The sequence below is a fragment of the Branchiostoma lanceolatum genome, chromosome 11, assembly GCF_035083965.1.
Source record: "Branchiostoma lanceolatum isolate klBraLanc5 chromosome 11, klBraLanc5.hap2, whole genome shotgun sequence".
NCBI classification, from domain to species: domain Eukaryota; kingdom Metazoa; phylum Chordata; class Leptocardii; order Amphioxiformes; family Branchiostomatidae; genus Branchiostoma; species Branchiostoma lanceolatum.
This window is the reverse complement of record NC_089732.1, coordinates 6117736-6133665: the sequence shown is the minus strand read 5'-3', so window position 1 is coordinate 6133665 and position 15930 is coordinate 6117736. Positions and strand designations below refer to the sequence as shown.

General features: G+C 42.6%; 3 protein-coding genes across 3 annotated transcripts in view; 2 read left to right on the top strand and 1 right to left on the bottom strand.

Annotated features, from left to right (window-relative positions):
- Positions 1-423: 423 nt before the first annotated feature.
- On the bottom strand, positions 424-3239 carry LOC136445348 (histamine H4 receptor-like). Its single transcript, XM_066443310.1, has one exon. It carries the CDS (start codon positions 2721-2723, stop codon positions 1740-1742), a length of 984 nt encoding a protein of 327 aa, XP_066299407.1. The 5' UTR covers positions 2724-3239; the 3' UTR covers positions 424-1739.
- Positions 3240-4458: 1219 nt separating this feature from the next.
- LOC136444799 (protein chiffon-like) lies at positions 4459-9097 on the top strand. Its single transcript, XM_066442541.1, has 6 exons — positions 4459-4571; positions 4952-5110; positions 5418-5618; positions 6260-6489; positions 6947-7372; positions 7619-9097. The coding sequence occupies exons 2-6, from the start codon at positions 4961-4963 to the stop codon at positions 8955-8957; spliced, it is 2346 nt and encodes a 781-aa protein (XP_066298638.1). The 5' UTR covers positions 4459-4571; positions 4952-4960; the 3' UTR covers positions 8958-9097.
- A 1858-nt stretch (positions 9098-10955) lies between these two features.
- LOC136444800 (dual specificity testis-specific protein kinase 2-like) overlaps positions 10956-15930 on the top strand; it is a 41122-nt gene continuing 36147 nt past the window's right edge. The window contains exon 1 of the mRNA XM_066442542.1: positions 10956-12099. Coding sequence (XP_066298639.1) covers positions 11866-12099 — 234 coding nt within the window. The 5' untranslated portion in view covers positions 10956-11865. The remainder of the gene's footprint in view (positions 12100-15930) is intronic.

Below are 15930 nucleotides of genomic sequence, written 5' to 3'. Positions count from 1 at the left end.
GCGGGGCAGAAATACCGGTCTGTGATTGGTTACATTTTGAAGGCTCGGGTCAGGCTGGGTCGCTTTCCCGCCAGAATGGACATGTCAATCAATCAAATGTCTGCACCAATTATAGTGCGGAATTTCGAAGTTTGACGTCATTGAGACTGCTTCGTTTGGACAAGGGTTGGTCTAATGCCAAATGTAAGATGCAGCTTCGGCCTAAGACGCAAAGACTATGATAAATCATGCACATAGTTGAGAGGAAGGAAAGCGGATCCGTAGAAAAGAGCTTTACAACAGAACTGAGTCAGCTTACAGATGTGATTTTTGTGGCAGAGACTGCCATTCTCGTATAAGGCTGTTGAGCCATAGTCGATGCTGTAGGGCTGTTGTGAATTAGGATTTTACCATGGTCAATACTGGCCGACGGAGGCTATATAAATAGTCGAGAGGTTTTATTCTGGACTCAGTTCAGGTATACGTGGACAAAACAGAGCACAGCAAAATAATGAAATCAAGTCACATAAATCGACTAAAAAGGTATTGAAACGCATTCGGTGGGTCCACAAAACGAATTGCATATTTCATATATAGCTTCAACTGTAACTGTGTTAATAAAACAGAGCACAGCAAAATAATGACATCAAATCATATCAAATCTATTAAAACGTATCGAAACGCACTTGGTGGGGGGTCCATACAGCGTATTGTATTTTTCACATATCGATTCAATCGTAAATGTTAATGTTATTCGCAAATGCTAACAGCAATATTTTCATATGGTGCATACATTAACTACAGATAAAGATTTTTTAGAATAAACAATGAAATGTTCTAAAGTACATCGTAATAGATATGAAAACGTGAGGAATCAAAATTGACGGCGATGCAAACTGTTGTGTTCATCAACTAACCTACAATTCGTACAAGGACAAATAGAGGTGAAACGCCAGTCCTAGCCATGACAGTTACTAAGGTCGGCTATTACGTCAAACATTACCATAATACATGCTGATCTCACAACAAACGATACGTCACAGCTTTTTACTGTACTTCCCGCACGTACGCAACGTAGTACATGTACATGTGTTCCAAACTCTCCCATGAATCAGTAAGGAGGAATACGTGTGTAAAGAAACGTACAACGGAAGCATGTGACCATTTCATCAGCTATACATTCTAGTGAGATTATGGATTGTTTTGCCGGGAATGGCGTGTGGTTTGTCATGTGCGAGTAAAGCGATAATCAGTTTCCCTCGTTCTTCTAGTTGTTCTGTGTAATCTTAATTGCGTGATTGTCTTGCCGTCATGTAACGTTAGATGCCCAGGAGGCGCCGTCTGCTTCGGTGAGTTTTTAAATACCCTGGCCTAGAGGGCAGACTCGCCGTCCCGTTGTGCTGACTCCTGTCCTTATAAATCATGTCAACTAACTGGTGTGGACCAAAAGTATTCTCCAAGCAGATGTTGGGTCCGGCCCAGTGTTTTAAGCCTGTCTTGCGGCATTTTGTACGTGTATCTGTGCTATAAATGTGCATATATTCAGATCTTCTAGACTTTTCTAAATAAATAAATGTAGAAAACGCCGCAAAAACGCGTAAAACACTGAGCGAAACCCCACATCTGCTTGGTCCTGGTGATCCAGACCAAGAAGGACCCCCCAAAAAAATCAGCATTTCTCAACCTTTATCGGTGAGTCATACAACACAATCATAAACTACATGTGATATAGTACCAGGTGATGATATCAGTCACAAGACTCACAGCGTCATTCTTCGCTCATTTCCGGATGATTGGGCAGGCGCCTCCGCTTGTGATCGTCGACGCACTCGTGAAACGTCGTCGTTTCGTCGGCAGCACTTCGGCAACAGTTCGGCAGCGCCCCTTTGCCGAAGTGAACAAAACGCATAGAGAAATGGGTTTATGGTGGAATTGCTCCATAGTAGCCAGTCTAACACTACGGGCACATCCGAGTCTTCGCAAGACGAACAGACTGTCATTGCAATTGTTGATATTATGTAAGGAACCCAGCATAAAACAAAAGCGAAGAGTAGGACGGTTAAGTTGATGGTCAGACGTCGGTTGAACTTGCGGATGGCCTGTGTCCGTTCAGGCGACGCCGCGACAGACGGTGCCGGTCGCCGGAGCGTGCGCCGCCGACGCCAGGCGATAGCGTGACGGTAAACTTGCACATAGAGGAACGTCATCACGGAAAACGGCACGAAAAACTCCACAACAGCCATCACAAACGTGTATTCCTTACTTTCGTATTGATAGCGAGCTTCGCAAATGTCCGGGACGACATCCCACACGACGATAGCAGGTCCGTACACGAGAAAGGCGAGGATCCACGAAGTGACGAGCATAGCGAGTCTCTTACGGGCGGTGACTACACGGTGCTCGTGCGGCTTCACAATCTGTAAGTACCGGTCATGGCTGATAAGAACGATGGAGAAGGCAGATGCCGAACAAACGGTGTAGTCCACCAGCAGCCAAGCCCTACACACCTCCAGTCCCAAAGGAAAAGAACCACCAAACGCCTCCTGCACTATTGTCAACGGCATAGAGACTAAACCTATTAGTAGGTCTGCCACGGCCAAGTTCAGCATGAAGACATCTCCGGAACTGCTGATGTTCAAATTCTTGGAGAAGCAAACTATTGAAATCACGTTTCCAATGACTGTCACTGCACTGAGAACACCCAGGATGACATAAAGAGCGATATTTCCAGTGGTTAAAGTCATTTTTAGGTCGACCGTAGATTTTCAGCTTTGCGGTGGTAGCAATCCTGTCTTGTTGTACGCTTTCGGCTCCGTAGACTACGTCTCATCGGAAAAGAGGTCCTTGTCCCAATATCCTGGACTTCAGCGAAGTGTCACCTGAATTGAGAATTGTGTTTGACCCGAAATCTTTGATTTCATCCAACAGTGTTAAACACGGCGATCTGATCTCGCAACAAAGAATACTAATCTGGGTCGAAAAAAGCATCACATTGTGATCACATCATATGATGGCGATCAAACATTTGCCACCGGTTGCTATGCAAAGATGAAGAGTTTTACCCCTAATGGGGTGATTGCTAATAATCTATTATGTATATTAGAACTCCGCTGTGCATATGATAAGTGCTATAACTTCCTGAAAATCCTTCGTTCCTTAGCAGTACTGGAAAGTCCTAGTACTGGCGAAAGAAACCAATTAGCCCTTAAGTTTTTATTTGTTTGACCAGATTTTTCACCATTTACGCTAATAGGCGCGCTAGCGCTTCCATATGTTGTGCACAGGGACTAGAAAGCTAGTCCTGCCCGTACCTGATATCCAAGCAAATTTACCGGTGGCGATGACAGTATCCAAAGGGCAAAAGCAGTCCAACTGGCCACCGGTGACCACTGGACCTCTTTTGCCATTTGGATACTGTCATTGCCACCGACATATCTGCTTGGAGATTAGCCCATACCCTTTTGCGGCCCGGGCTGAAGATATGGTGGAAATTGAACAGGGATAATATTTCGGTTTGCCACAAGAATTGGTCGGCTATAGGAGTTCGATACGACTCGCATGCTACTAGTATTTCATTAGCCCGTAAAGTGCCTGATGGAGGCTACTAGCAAGCCTGGGAACGCAGCCTTGCGGTCGGGTGTTTTTGTCGATAGAAAAATCAACCTGTAAGGCTATCAACACACTTGACTGGACTACAGAGAAGCGGAATAGATACTGTTTTCTACCCACAGTCGTCAGGTGTTCACGAGTCGCACGTTGAGAACTTCTGCAATCCAAACCTGCCACTTGACTTATAAGACTGATAGTTTTGTTAGAATCTTTCACTAACCTTTCGATGCACATAGCGGTAGTCTCTACCAGACTAACTACGCCGGCTATAGGGAGAATATTTACCAGGGTTTCATTTGCAGGCTCCGTGGCCTATTCACCGTGGTGTGATATTCACTGTGGACTGACTCTACTGGCTAATTATTCACTTTTCTGCCGAATTCTATGATCCATACGCCCGTCACGGGAGGGCCTGATGGAGGCTAACATGGCGCCCTTCGGCCACACAGTTGTGAAAGTACTACAGGGGGCAAGTCTACATGTATTCACATGTACATGTATTGAGACAATTAAGAGTTGGCAGTATTCCCCGTCGTGAAGAAGATTAATCATTTGCTCCATCTAAACAACCAAGGCGAAATCGACCAGGATAAAGACTCTGTCGCCCTGCACACCTAATTACCTCAAAATCCGCGATTTAACCTATACAAAAGCCCCTTTGTTTTAGAAGTACGATTTCGATAACCTAGAATGAGGAACAGTTGTGTTGTCTCAACACAATCTGCATACTGGCAGGATTATCACATCAGCTAGTGTTTGTGTAAATCCGATCCAGTTACAATCGCTCAAATGAATATGTAAATGCTACGCACATGCAGGGCAGGGCCAGGTGAAGGAGAGGATTTTCCACAAATGTTTTCTGACTCTTTTGCCCTCCCACACGACAGACTCATGGAACAGCACGTTAAGAAAACTCATGTTAAGAGGAGCTTGAACCGAATCTACATCTGATCGGAGATAGCGAAGAAACCCACGGTATTAAGGTAAGCTCTCTACAGTAATTTACTAAATCTCTTAGCAGACTTTGAGGTGGTAGACTGTCAACGCTTTTTTGACAGCCAAGCTTAGACTAACAGCCATGCACCCAAAGAAAACGTTACAATTACCCACCACAAGATCTGCTTTGAGATGAGAAATTTCCCATAAGTGCTATGACAAGTAATTAGTACTCGTAATTATATATGAGTATCAAAGATCACAATGCAAAAATGACAGAAATCATTTCGTATTCCTGTGATTATAAAGTGTGCCGGCAGAATATCTAGGGCTTAGCTCCATAGAACATTAGACGTCTTGTCTATCCTTGTGTATCTTAAGGTCCGATATGCCTGCAGTTGATTTGCAATGGTTTATTTTTGTGTAGTGTGTTAACATGGCGTTGGGAACGCCAGGGAGTGCCGCCAAAGTTCGACGACGGTTGGACTTTGTGAAGAAACCGCTAGAGGGCGAGTCGCTGTACTTGGACTTGCCCGGATATAAAAATGCCAAAGAGTTGGAGGGAGACCTGAAATTCCTGGGTGCCGTGAGTCATTACAACTTGCATATATATATGTGTGTGTGTTTGAAAATAGAAGAGAACTTTAGCACACTGAACTAGCCGTATTTGGCACCCAGTGTTCTATTGGTTACAGAGTTAGGCAGCAGGGAGAAGCATTACATGATGGAAGAGTTTCTCATTTTGTTACTGCTATAATACTAAAGGCTTCTAGGATCGCTCGATAGAAAAAGAATTAAAGACCTATATGTGGAAATTTCTTATCTAGAAGAAGCTATGAAAGGTTTACGTTATCAATGACCATTTAAAATTGTTTTATTTCATTTTTACCCAGAGGATAGAAACATTTCTCACCAGAGACATATCTTACGTCGTGACAAACCGTAAAGAGGCCCTGACGACGAGACCTGATGGCGGCCCGTCCAGCCCCAGTCCGTACCCCAGTCCCAGCCCCAGTCCCGGAGTAGACGAGGGAACTCAGGGCAGGAGAGTCCCAAACAACGTGCCGCTGACCAGGGGACAGGCGCTCCTACAGGTTAGTTCTTTGAAACTTGCACCGTAAAGTATTTATGTATCGTAAACAAGCCAAAATTGTTCCTTTCAGCTTTTCACCCTTTGCCTTGAAATCAGATAGCAACTTTTATTTTAGCGATGCCAACGTGCTAGGTTGACTTATAGATTGATACAGTGCAATGCTTTTAAAATAGTTGTGCATGAGTCATATGTTACATTTCAAATTATAATTAGCCCATGTCACGTGTGAATGACAGTCTTTTATCAAAAGATACACGTTCACAATAAGTTGTATAGATATCATTTGAAATACATATGATAGATCTCAGGTGTCCTGAACCTAGCTGCAATACATGAAAGAACACTCGGAGTTATCTACCAGTAAAAACCATGACCATGGCATATCCAGAACACGAGATATCAAACCCAGAAGTTCGACTGCAGTACCATAGCTACCTGCTAGGGGGCCAAAAATCTAATCATTTCGAGGTCTCAAGAAGACCTACCCACAGATCAAATATCACGACAATCCATCCTCGGTTGGCACTCTTGAGTTATCGTGAGACACACAGACAGACACACACATGAACGCTGACGAAAACATAACATTCTCGGCGAAGGTAACGTTAATTAAGAAATTGATGTTGTTTTTGTAATTGACAGAAAGCCCAGGGTCGCGGCCGTCGCGGGAGCTGTAACATGTTGAGTCTGGCGCAGGAATGGGGAGTGAAGGTTCTGTACGTGCGGGACGTCATGGCCAGGGTACAGCGTCTCATGGAGAAGTATCGCCTCCTGGCGGAGAGCGAAGAAAATGCAGCTTGCCCCGAGGAGAACACAGACGTGAAACCAAAACGGCTTAGACCGCCTTTCATCAAAGTGGAGGACATGTCCAGGTATCCACATTTTGAATATATATAGACACAGATATAATCACAGCATACAATACGATTTCAATTTGCTCAACTAAATGTAGAAACATTTTACGCTTATGACTGCACCTTTACTGTACTAAGTATATAGATAGCTGATATCGTTGACGATAGTATTTCTCTAGCCTCGCCAGGCTCCACAGGTCGCTGGAAAAAAACGTAGAAATTAGCCAAATACACGGATAACATGCCAGAGAGTTAATCCGCTATAGAAGTTACAGTTTGCGACCCGTGGATGGTATATTGGACACTCTCTCCGTAGCCGACTCCCTTAGCATACTATTCACTCTATTTGGCAAATTTCTACTATTTTTCCAGCCATCCACGGGGTCTGGTAGATCTGCTAGAGGCTAGTATTTTTCCAAGAGAATGACGAGCACATACCTGTTCTTAATGTCTTTCTCACCTCCTCTCTTTCCAGACTTTACAGGCCTCTTCATCATGAGTTCACCTCTTTCCCTCGTATCTACTTCGACGCCGACAACGACTGTCCTTTCGACGCTCCCTGTCACCGTCTGCCATCTCGTCCAAGTTGTTCTCTCAAGTTAAAGCCTCAAACCCCAGTCACCGCCACGAAGCCGGACGTCCAGAAAGGCTACTGTGAATGCTGCGAGGTCCACTACCAGGAGGGACTAGCTCTACATGTAAAGGGGGACAAGCACAAGTCTTTCGTACGAGACAGCGGGAACTTTGTGAAACTCGACGGTCTACTCGCAACGCTGCCTTCTTTGGACGAATTCTTTAAGAAAGTTGTGAAGGAAAACTCACCAGACGAAGACATGACACCCCAAGAGTCAGAGGTGTCGATTAGCCCAGCGGTGATAGAAGACATTGCAGAGAAACAACGGTAAGAGGAGTCAAGGTCATATGGTTTACAATTACTGTGCTCAACTTTGTTATGAAATGCCTACAAGGTTTTCTTCTCTTGTTTTCAACTTGTAAAACGACTTTGAATTTGAATGACTTTTCATAGGGAAGGTAAGTTTATCATTGGTTATTGGCATCGATGAATATTCATTTAGCAATGACTATTGTTGGTTTAGCATTGATAAATGTTGGCTATTCCATCACCTTTTACCATCACGTGATACAGGTCCAGTACGGATGGCAGCGATGACGTGTTTCTGTTATCCTCTGTTGGGGAGGAGCGGGCGCATGCGCATCACCAGGTGACTGACCAGAAGACGGAACATCCTAACAACAAAGGCGCCAATATTACGTCAAACGGATGTAACAAATCACCAGCATTCAAAAATGAAGAGATGCTAAAAGACATAAAATTGAACAAAGGGGAGAGGGTTCCCGTTGTTGTTTTAAGTCCGATGACCAACGTCAGGCTTTCAAGACAAGGGAGCAATTCAACATCAGCACAGGAAAGAGATGGGACTTTCCCAAACAGAAGAACGTCAAGTATCAAAGACGAAATGAATGGCGACGACGCAAAAGACAAACAGGGTGTTATGACTAACGACAAGTATAGATGCAATGATGAAGATGATGATGACTCACGTGATGATGATGACGTTATCACAATCTCCTCCTCCTCCTTTTCAATTGATGCGTCATCCTCCTCTCAGCCATCCTCATCCTCTTTACGTTCCTCCGACAACGAAACATCATCAGCATCCTCTTCAGCCGTTAAGAGCTGGGCCATCGCACAATCTAATGACGTCACTGGCGCGATGGAGAAAGACTCGCGAGAAAAAGATGCGCAAGATCAGCATCAATCATTAGCAGTTGGTAAAAACATCGCAGACGTTAAATCAAACAGAAATAGCCTTACGGAAAGTAGTTCGAGTGAGTCTGAAGACTTCACATCAAGTTCCCATTCTTCTTCGGGTTCTGAGTTTCGACCTCACCGCCAAAGACGGCCGGCTTCTGCAAGACTTCAGAGTACATCGTCTTCTTCAGATCAAGGAAACATCCCCAGCCCACCACAAACTACGGTTCCGACCATAAAGAGCAACTTCAAAGTCTTCAGCGCTACTGGAGACGTCAAGAAACACGCCGTGGCAGCATGTTGTAATCCTGGTGCCGCTGCGAAGCATACGCACGCACTAGAGCACCATCTAGCAGCTGTCGGTAGTACTGCAGCATGGGCTGTTGCGGAGACAAACGACTTGACCCTCCAATTGTGTAAAGCTAAAGCAGGTGATACAGACGAGTTTGCCTCACCCCCTGGCCCAGAATGGTCAGTAGTACAAAGATCGGGAAATCTCAGGCTAAAGTTACAGAAAAGTTCTTGCCGAGCGAAAACACGGCGGAGTAGTCACCGAGTCAGTGAGCTGAAGTGGAGCGTACACAGGTCGGGAGACTGTAAACTGACTTTCTCTGGATCTCTCCGAAAACAGCAGAGGAGACTAGGGTTAGATAGCCCACAGATCGAGAGGAACTTTGGCAGCAGAAGGAAACTAAACTATCTCGAGATCTAAGAACACATTCTTCTTATGAGTATAATGTAACAAGTGATCTCAACAGATTTTAACGATGTTTAAGATACTATTTTATTGTACGTCTTGCAAGCAGACGTCTGATTGAATGATTAACTATCAATAAAGAATTAATATTTGAACCTTATGTTTCATCTTTGATACAGAAAGAACGCTATCCCATTCGTCGTACGGTAGTTTTGCGGCAGCAAATTGAGAATATTCGCGCACGCGCGCTCCAAACAATAAAGTCGTGCAACTATTGAGACGGTTAGGATTCGACTGTCTCGACAATTTTGACAAATTGTTGAAGAATCAATGAAGAAACAATTTAGAAGCATTTTGTTGCTAAAATGTATCTACATGTGAAATACCACTCTTTTATCCTCGACAGTGACACAAGCAGATGCATATGATGACTACCGTTTGAAATATGGATCATATGTGAAAAATGTATATATTTGGATTGTTAATCAATCAGTAACAGTCCATGATATGACCTGTAATATTATACATAAGTTGTCCGCGTGTTTTGATGCCCTCACATCTGAACGTGACGAGGTGACACCGAATGGCGTGCCCTGTTTACTGTCAGACGTGCCTTTCCCTCCTGTCACCCCAGGCCATTTCACCATGGCCCAGTCGGGACGACATTGCCCTTGCCTTGGCTCTATTCTAAAACGGGTACCTGGCAACGGATGGTGGCCTAGTTCTCGGAAACGGCAGGCATGTTTCCAAACAAAATAAACATCTAGTAGCCGTAACGAAAAAGCATGGTTAATGCGTTTAACACAGTGGTTTATTCAATCTTGATAACGGACACATTCAATACACTAACGTCGTAAAATATTATAATATAGCATTCAAAACTATCAAAAAGGATTCAGTGTCATCGCAAGTGTCAATGTGACGTCATTGACTTAAGTTAACCCCGGAAACGACCCCTCCTTCACCCAACGTTGCAAATTCTCTACATCGGTTCCTATGGTAACGTATCAAAGTTCAATGATGTCATAATGCGTCATGTAACCCGTTTATCAGTTGGCGTCGTTCATTGGGCGTTGTGCAGCATCCGATATCATCATGCTTATATATATATTAAAGGCAATCAAAGCAATATCAGGGCCAAAAAATGGAAATAAGAAAAATCTGAAATCTTTATGGTAGTAACATTTACTAACATTGTTTAGCACATGTGAGTAATAACTTCATACTTTTAGGATTTTAAAACCGCACAAAACTCCGGCCATGATTTTCAGTGAGTTCTCACATTACAACAACGTCCTATTTTTGCATTATGGATCGACGTTGCTATACGTTGTGATAGTGTTGTTTGAACTACTAGTAATCATGTATACAAATGACTAAATGAAGTGACTTTCAAAATCCGATTTTTCGGACCCTGGTATTACTTGTGTTTTCATGACATTACATCTCACAGTAACTGCATGCATCAAACATACAAATCTCATTACAACTTCAAAAGGCTTTGTGACGTTGATAAATATTATATTGTTTGGTGACGAAAACTTGAATTGCGTTTATTAGGTAACAATGTTATTCTATATACAGGTCAGAAAGTAGTGGTTTAAATGGTCCATGACACATGCCCGAAGTTCCATTTTATCCGATTACAACAAAGAGACCTGTCGTAGGTTTAGACATAGAAGCACATTGCGGAACAGACTAAACAATCCAGAGATACTTGATGTTGCTGTTACGTGATAAGAAATGAGAGGCAAGCCTAGTTAAAGGATTTTAAAGTACAAAACCGATTTTCGAACCTCAAAACCAAACCAAACTTTAATAGCGATAACGTAACAATACGTCTAATTGTTGAAGATATTCAGGTAGGATTTAGCATCAGAAGTTTCTTTTCAACTCTCGGGATATATTGATAACGTTATCTAAAATAAGTCAGTGCAAGGAGGTTATTTTAATAGTTCCTTACTTTAATAGTTCCTTGGTCAGTGACATTGTCAGTGTTCATTGGGACCGATATAATTGATTACTTTAGGGCCACAGTCTAACCTGCTCTAATAATACCCTTTTTCTGTAACTCTTTTTGAGCGGCATGAGACGATGACCGAAGGGCATGACCGAGCTTGGCAAAAATATTTACCTTTTCTTTGTTCTGCAGTTGAAAGAATGTTTCGAGCTTTGCGGGTCCCCGCCCTCCTACCCATCATGCATTGCGGCCATGGCGGCGCAGCTTGGAGATGATGAGAAGCGTTTTTTCTTCGTTCGTTCGCGCCTTCTTCAGTTTATCACGTCTAAAAACGGACACTTAGGTTAGGTGTGACCTATTCACCAGGACTACTCACAAGGGGAACCTCACGAGATTTCCCGGCTGTGTTTTCGAGTTTCAGGACGGTTTCTATCGGGAGCGGCGAGGCGGACAAGGTTGAGCGGTGAGGTCGCGCGAGGGGCCGCCAGGCTTGTTTGTGTCAGCAACGGACTCGGTCGTGATATTGGCCGCTGCCGGACAGACCGTGGATGGAGCGGTTGTTTCCCACTTGCCGTCGCCTACAGCTCTGACAAATTTGCCAGCTTGTAAGCGTGAAATCTTGCCCTACTTTCGGAGAGAGAAGCGTTTGTCCACACACAGCGTTTTTTGGGTACACCAGAACTTGGCATCATATCGCAACTCCTCCCCCCCCCCCTCCACCTCATGATAACACAACATGTGAGATGACCTGAAGAAGACACTGACGTGCTATCAGTCATGAAAACCCCCTCCTAAAATAGCGCTACAAACTGGATCCCCTGTTGTTGTTGTTGGGACTAGCGTGGCCTCGCCAGTTTGATCCAGACAGACATAGCGGTGCACGGAGATATATATTCCCGTCCTACCACCGTCTTCTTGGATTTCTTCTCGCGTCTTCTTGAAGAGAGAGGCGACACCAACAAGATGGCTTCTCGAGAAGAATCCCGCTCCAAACGGAACACCATCTACTCCTACATCCCGTGTGCAGAGACCGACGTGCGGGACTGGAACTCCTGCGGGGGGACCCCGGGGAAGAGACCGAAGATCATCCCCGGGACGTCCTGCCAAGCTCTACGGACTGCCGTGTCCAACCTAGCCCGCCTGGACGACTTCGTCTGCCACAAGATCGGCTCAGGCTTCTTCTCAGACGTCTTTAGGGTGCGTAGAACGTCTTATTACGTCTTAGACACAAAATCTGGCGCCGTTAGTGTTAAGGGTGAGAAAGTGCGCAGTTGTCGACACCAGGCCATTTCAGATAAGAGGGAAACTTAATTGATAAACTTGGCCTTCTTCCAAGCCACTATTTAAAAACAAAACCTTCTTGACAATTTTCTATTAATGTGTATTAAAATCTTAACACCCTTGTGTATTTTTAACGAACTGTCTTCCTTGCCATTTTTCTAAGACAAGTTAAGTTGCTGAGGAATCGAAGCAGAGAAAGTGGGTGTTGATATGTACTTAGAGATAGGCGTGTCCTGTTATTCCTCAAACCTTGAACAGACAGAAACATGCCCCCAGACATTTCCCCTCAACCAACACGCATGGAAACCATTCTCCTTGAAGTAAAACCGAACCCTTAGCTCATTACAGCCAAATAAAAGTTAACTCTCATTAAGTGTTGTTGCCAAAACTCCCTCAGTCTTTTCTAGAACTACCTTTGCACTGAGTAAACATTGCGAAAGCATGTGTAAGGTTTGCTTACATGTTGAGTCAGTGTGGCTGTGATCTGTGACCTCGCCTAGGGCAGGCCTTTTATTCTACAAACACCCTGCCAATACCCCAACACACTACCTATGCTGTAATTTTCTCATTAAGTACGCAGACTCATTAAGATTTTTCACATGCTTCAGTATCTGTCATGTGGTTCGGTGAAACTTCTGTGTGAAAGGTTGCAAGGCATATGCCCGGCAGATTGCCTTTGGGTATTTTCACATTCGCTGGCGAGTTATACACTACAGTACAAAAACAGGATGTCTGAGTTCTGGTTTATTGAAACTGGTCCCTTCCTTGCAGATGTCTCCATAGCAATGCTTCTGTTCTGGGGGTGATCTCAAAAGTTTGGTGTGTTGTTGTCAAAAATTGGTATTTTTGGTGCTCCCTTTCAGTTTCAGACTCTACTCTTGTTCGACATTTGAAAAATTAAAAAGAAAAATTGTTGTAGCTAATGTAAGAAAATCCTGTAACGTTATTAAGAATTTTGAATTGTGACAAATTTGTTTTGAATCCTTCTGAGGGGAAATATCAAAATTGCATTTGTATGCCAGACCCCCAATTTCTGGAATATCTACCCGACACGGTGGATATTTTACAGATTGGGGGTCTGGCATCCAGGCTATTTTGGTTTGTGATGTCACTGAAACCATAGAGTAACCATTGATTCAATGGATTCGTTCTCTAAAGAAAGGGTACATTTTGTTGAATTTTCTATCCTGATGTATTCTGTCAGAAGTGAAATAAGAGGCTATGAGACCAGCCCTGAGTCTGAGTTGTGTTGGTAACATGTTTGAGTGGAATGTAGTAAGTGGGATGGGCATGTTACTTGTGTGTGCTCAGGGTGTGTTTGCTGTCTGCGATACCACAGTTTCCATGGTAGGAGAATGTCGAGATCATACATGTAATGTCACGGAGGTAATGACTCGGCTGTCTCTATAGGAGCTAGCAGTGATGGATACGTTACAAAGGCGTTCTGTGCTAGGAAGACGTCAGAAGTACAAAATATAGGTTAATGTAGCTACTAGTATAACTCCCAAGCACTTACTCTACTATTTTAATTTTTGTAGGAAAATAAAGGATATTTGGTAGTTTAAAGAGCCGAATGAAGCAGCTTGATACAACACAGAATTGATAAATCTTGTGTTGAAGTTTGTACTCTAATACGTGTACATTTGATACTAATGACATGTTTATGACTCTCTTTTTCCATCTGGAAAAATTTGTAATATATTTGCTGAAGTGCTGGAAGATAAACTGTCTAGAAATTAGTATGATTAGAATCAAAAGTGCCTGCAGTACGTGTATGTGTGTCTAGGTCTTCAAAAATTGCGTTCGAGCTTCTGACACAGAATTTTGTTTGTGTGAACCTGTAAATGGTTGGTCCATCTGGGGTATGTGTTTTTGTAGGAGGTGTCCTATCAGTCATGCCCTTTTCTACAAATTTCATGCTCTGTTTTATAGCAGCTGGGCCCCCCACAGTCACAATTCTACCAGGAACATTTGGTCATGCTTATTCATCTCTTTGAATGTGTATATTCAGAATAAAAAAAAAAAGAAGGAATACAGTGTACACAACTGTAAATGCAGAAATGTTTGCGGTGGTTTTATGTTCACGGTTTTCCTGGCGACTGTTTAACCGCGAATTCAAAACCACCGTAAAAATTTTTGTCCAATACTGTAGCAGTATGTGACTATAGTGCTGTGGCGAACTTAAAACCACCACGAACACTCCATTTTCCCCTGAGCGCGAAATTAAAACCACGCAAACTTAAATGCATTTACAGTAGTGTAACCTTGTTTTGGAGGACTCATCTGGTAGGTATTGGGGAGACAGTGTTGAGTTACTAGGTCAAGTTTAAGGCCATGGGATTTCTAGACTTGGATATGGGAACTATTTCAGTGTACTTGGGTTACAGTTATTTTTGTGCTTTGCCCTTGGGTTGCTATGTTGTTGGCACAAATTTTTAGATAAATGTAATATTGGTATGATTGTTGTGTTATTGCTTGTTTGATTTTATAACAATAGCTGGCACTAGATACATGTAGGTTGATAATCATAATTCATATGAAAGTACTATGATTATACAGGCACCATATTGATAATGTGGCATACATGTTAGTAATAATGGGCATAAATTTCAAGTATATTCCTGTCAAAATATTTGGGAAATGCCAAGGAAATAGTACTTTATCCAAATCTCCATCTAGTGACCACCCAAAGAATGAAAAAGATTTTTGCTACAGACTAATCAATATACCTTTTATTTAATACATGTAACTCAGATATAATGTTACATTTACCTACACTGTATCTTAGAATTATTGAAGACAGTAAATTGTTTACTTATGGGCCACAATGGAAATAAAACTAGGATTTCCTTTGGACCATCTCGGGTAAATTATCTTTATCAAATTTACCATCTTACTTGAATTCCTAATGATACATATTTGATATAGAATGCCCTTGCTGATTGAATCCTCAGAAGTCTGGGTTGGATTTCTCTTTCATTGGTTGGTTACTCCCTGGGAGATAGACTACTGTAAAAGTTGGCATGGTTTTTATTTCTCGGTAGGTAGAAAATGAGGTGGTTTTAAGTTCGCGTTTGAAACAGTAGTAGCGCTAAGTAGTCATACATGTAGGTGGGTAAAAAGTTTCGCGGTGGTTTTAATTTTGCACTGAAGAGTTCACCCTGAAAACCGCGAAAAAAAACCCACCACAAACATTTCTGCATTTACAGTATTGCTTTGAGGTGACATTGAAGATTCCATCATCTCTCATATCTAGGTCAGACTCAGACAGGTTCAGATGCACAGGCATTCTCCCCTACTGTATTATTCATAACGTGTAGCATGACTTTCATGGTGTCTTTGAAATGTGGAAGATATGTTACGACAGCTATACATTCATATCAGTCTGTTACAGCTCTCGTATACAAATTAAGATTTATTGAAGTATTCTAATGTACATACATACAGTACAGTATATGACATCTACGTGTAAGGCCTTACACGTAGATGTCATATACTGTACTGTATGTATGTACATTAGAATACTTACTAAGAGACATATACTTGTTTTTGCTGATTACTGTCCATCTTGAAATACTCGCATTAGTTTTATTTTCTCTACTAGGAAGTTGTGTTTTTGTGCTACAGTATTTTTTCAACCACAAAGTTAAAATGCTGCATAAACCTTCTTTAATTTTTAAACTCCTACTGTGAAATCAAATCCCCACAAAAATAAATGAATTAACAGTAGTCTAATCAGTTAATCAG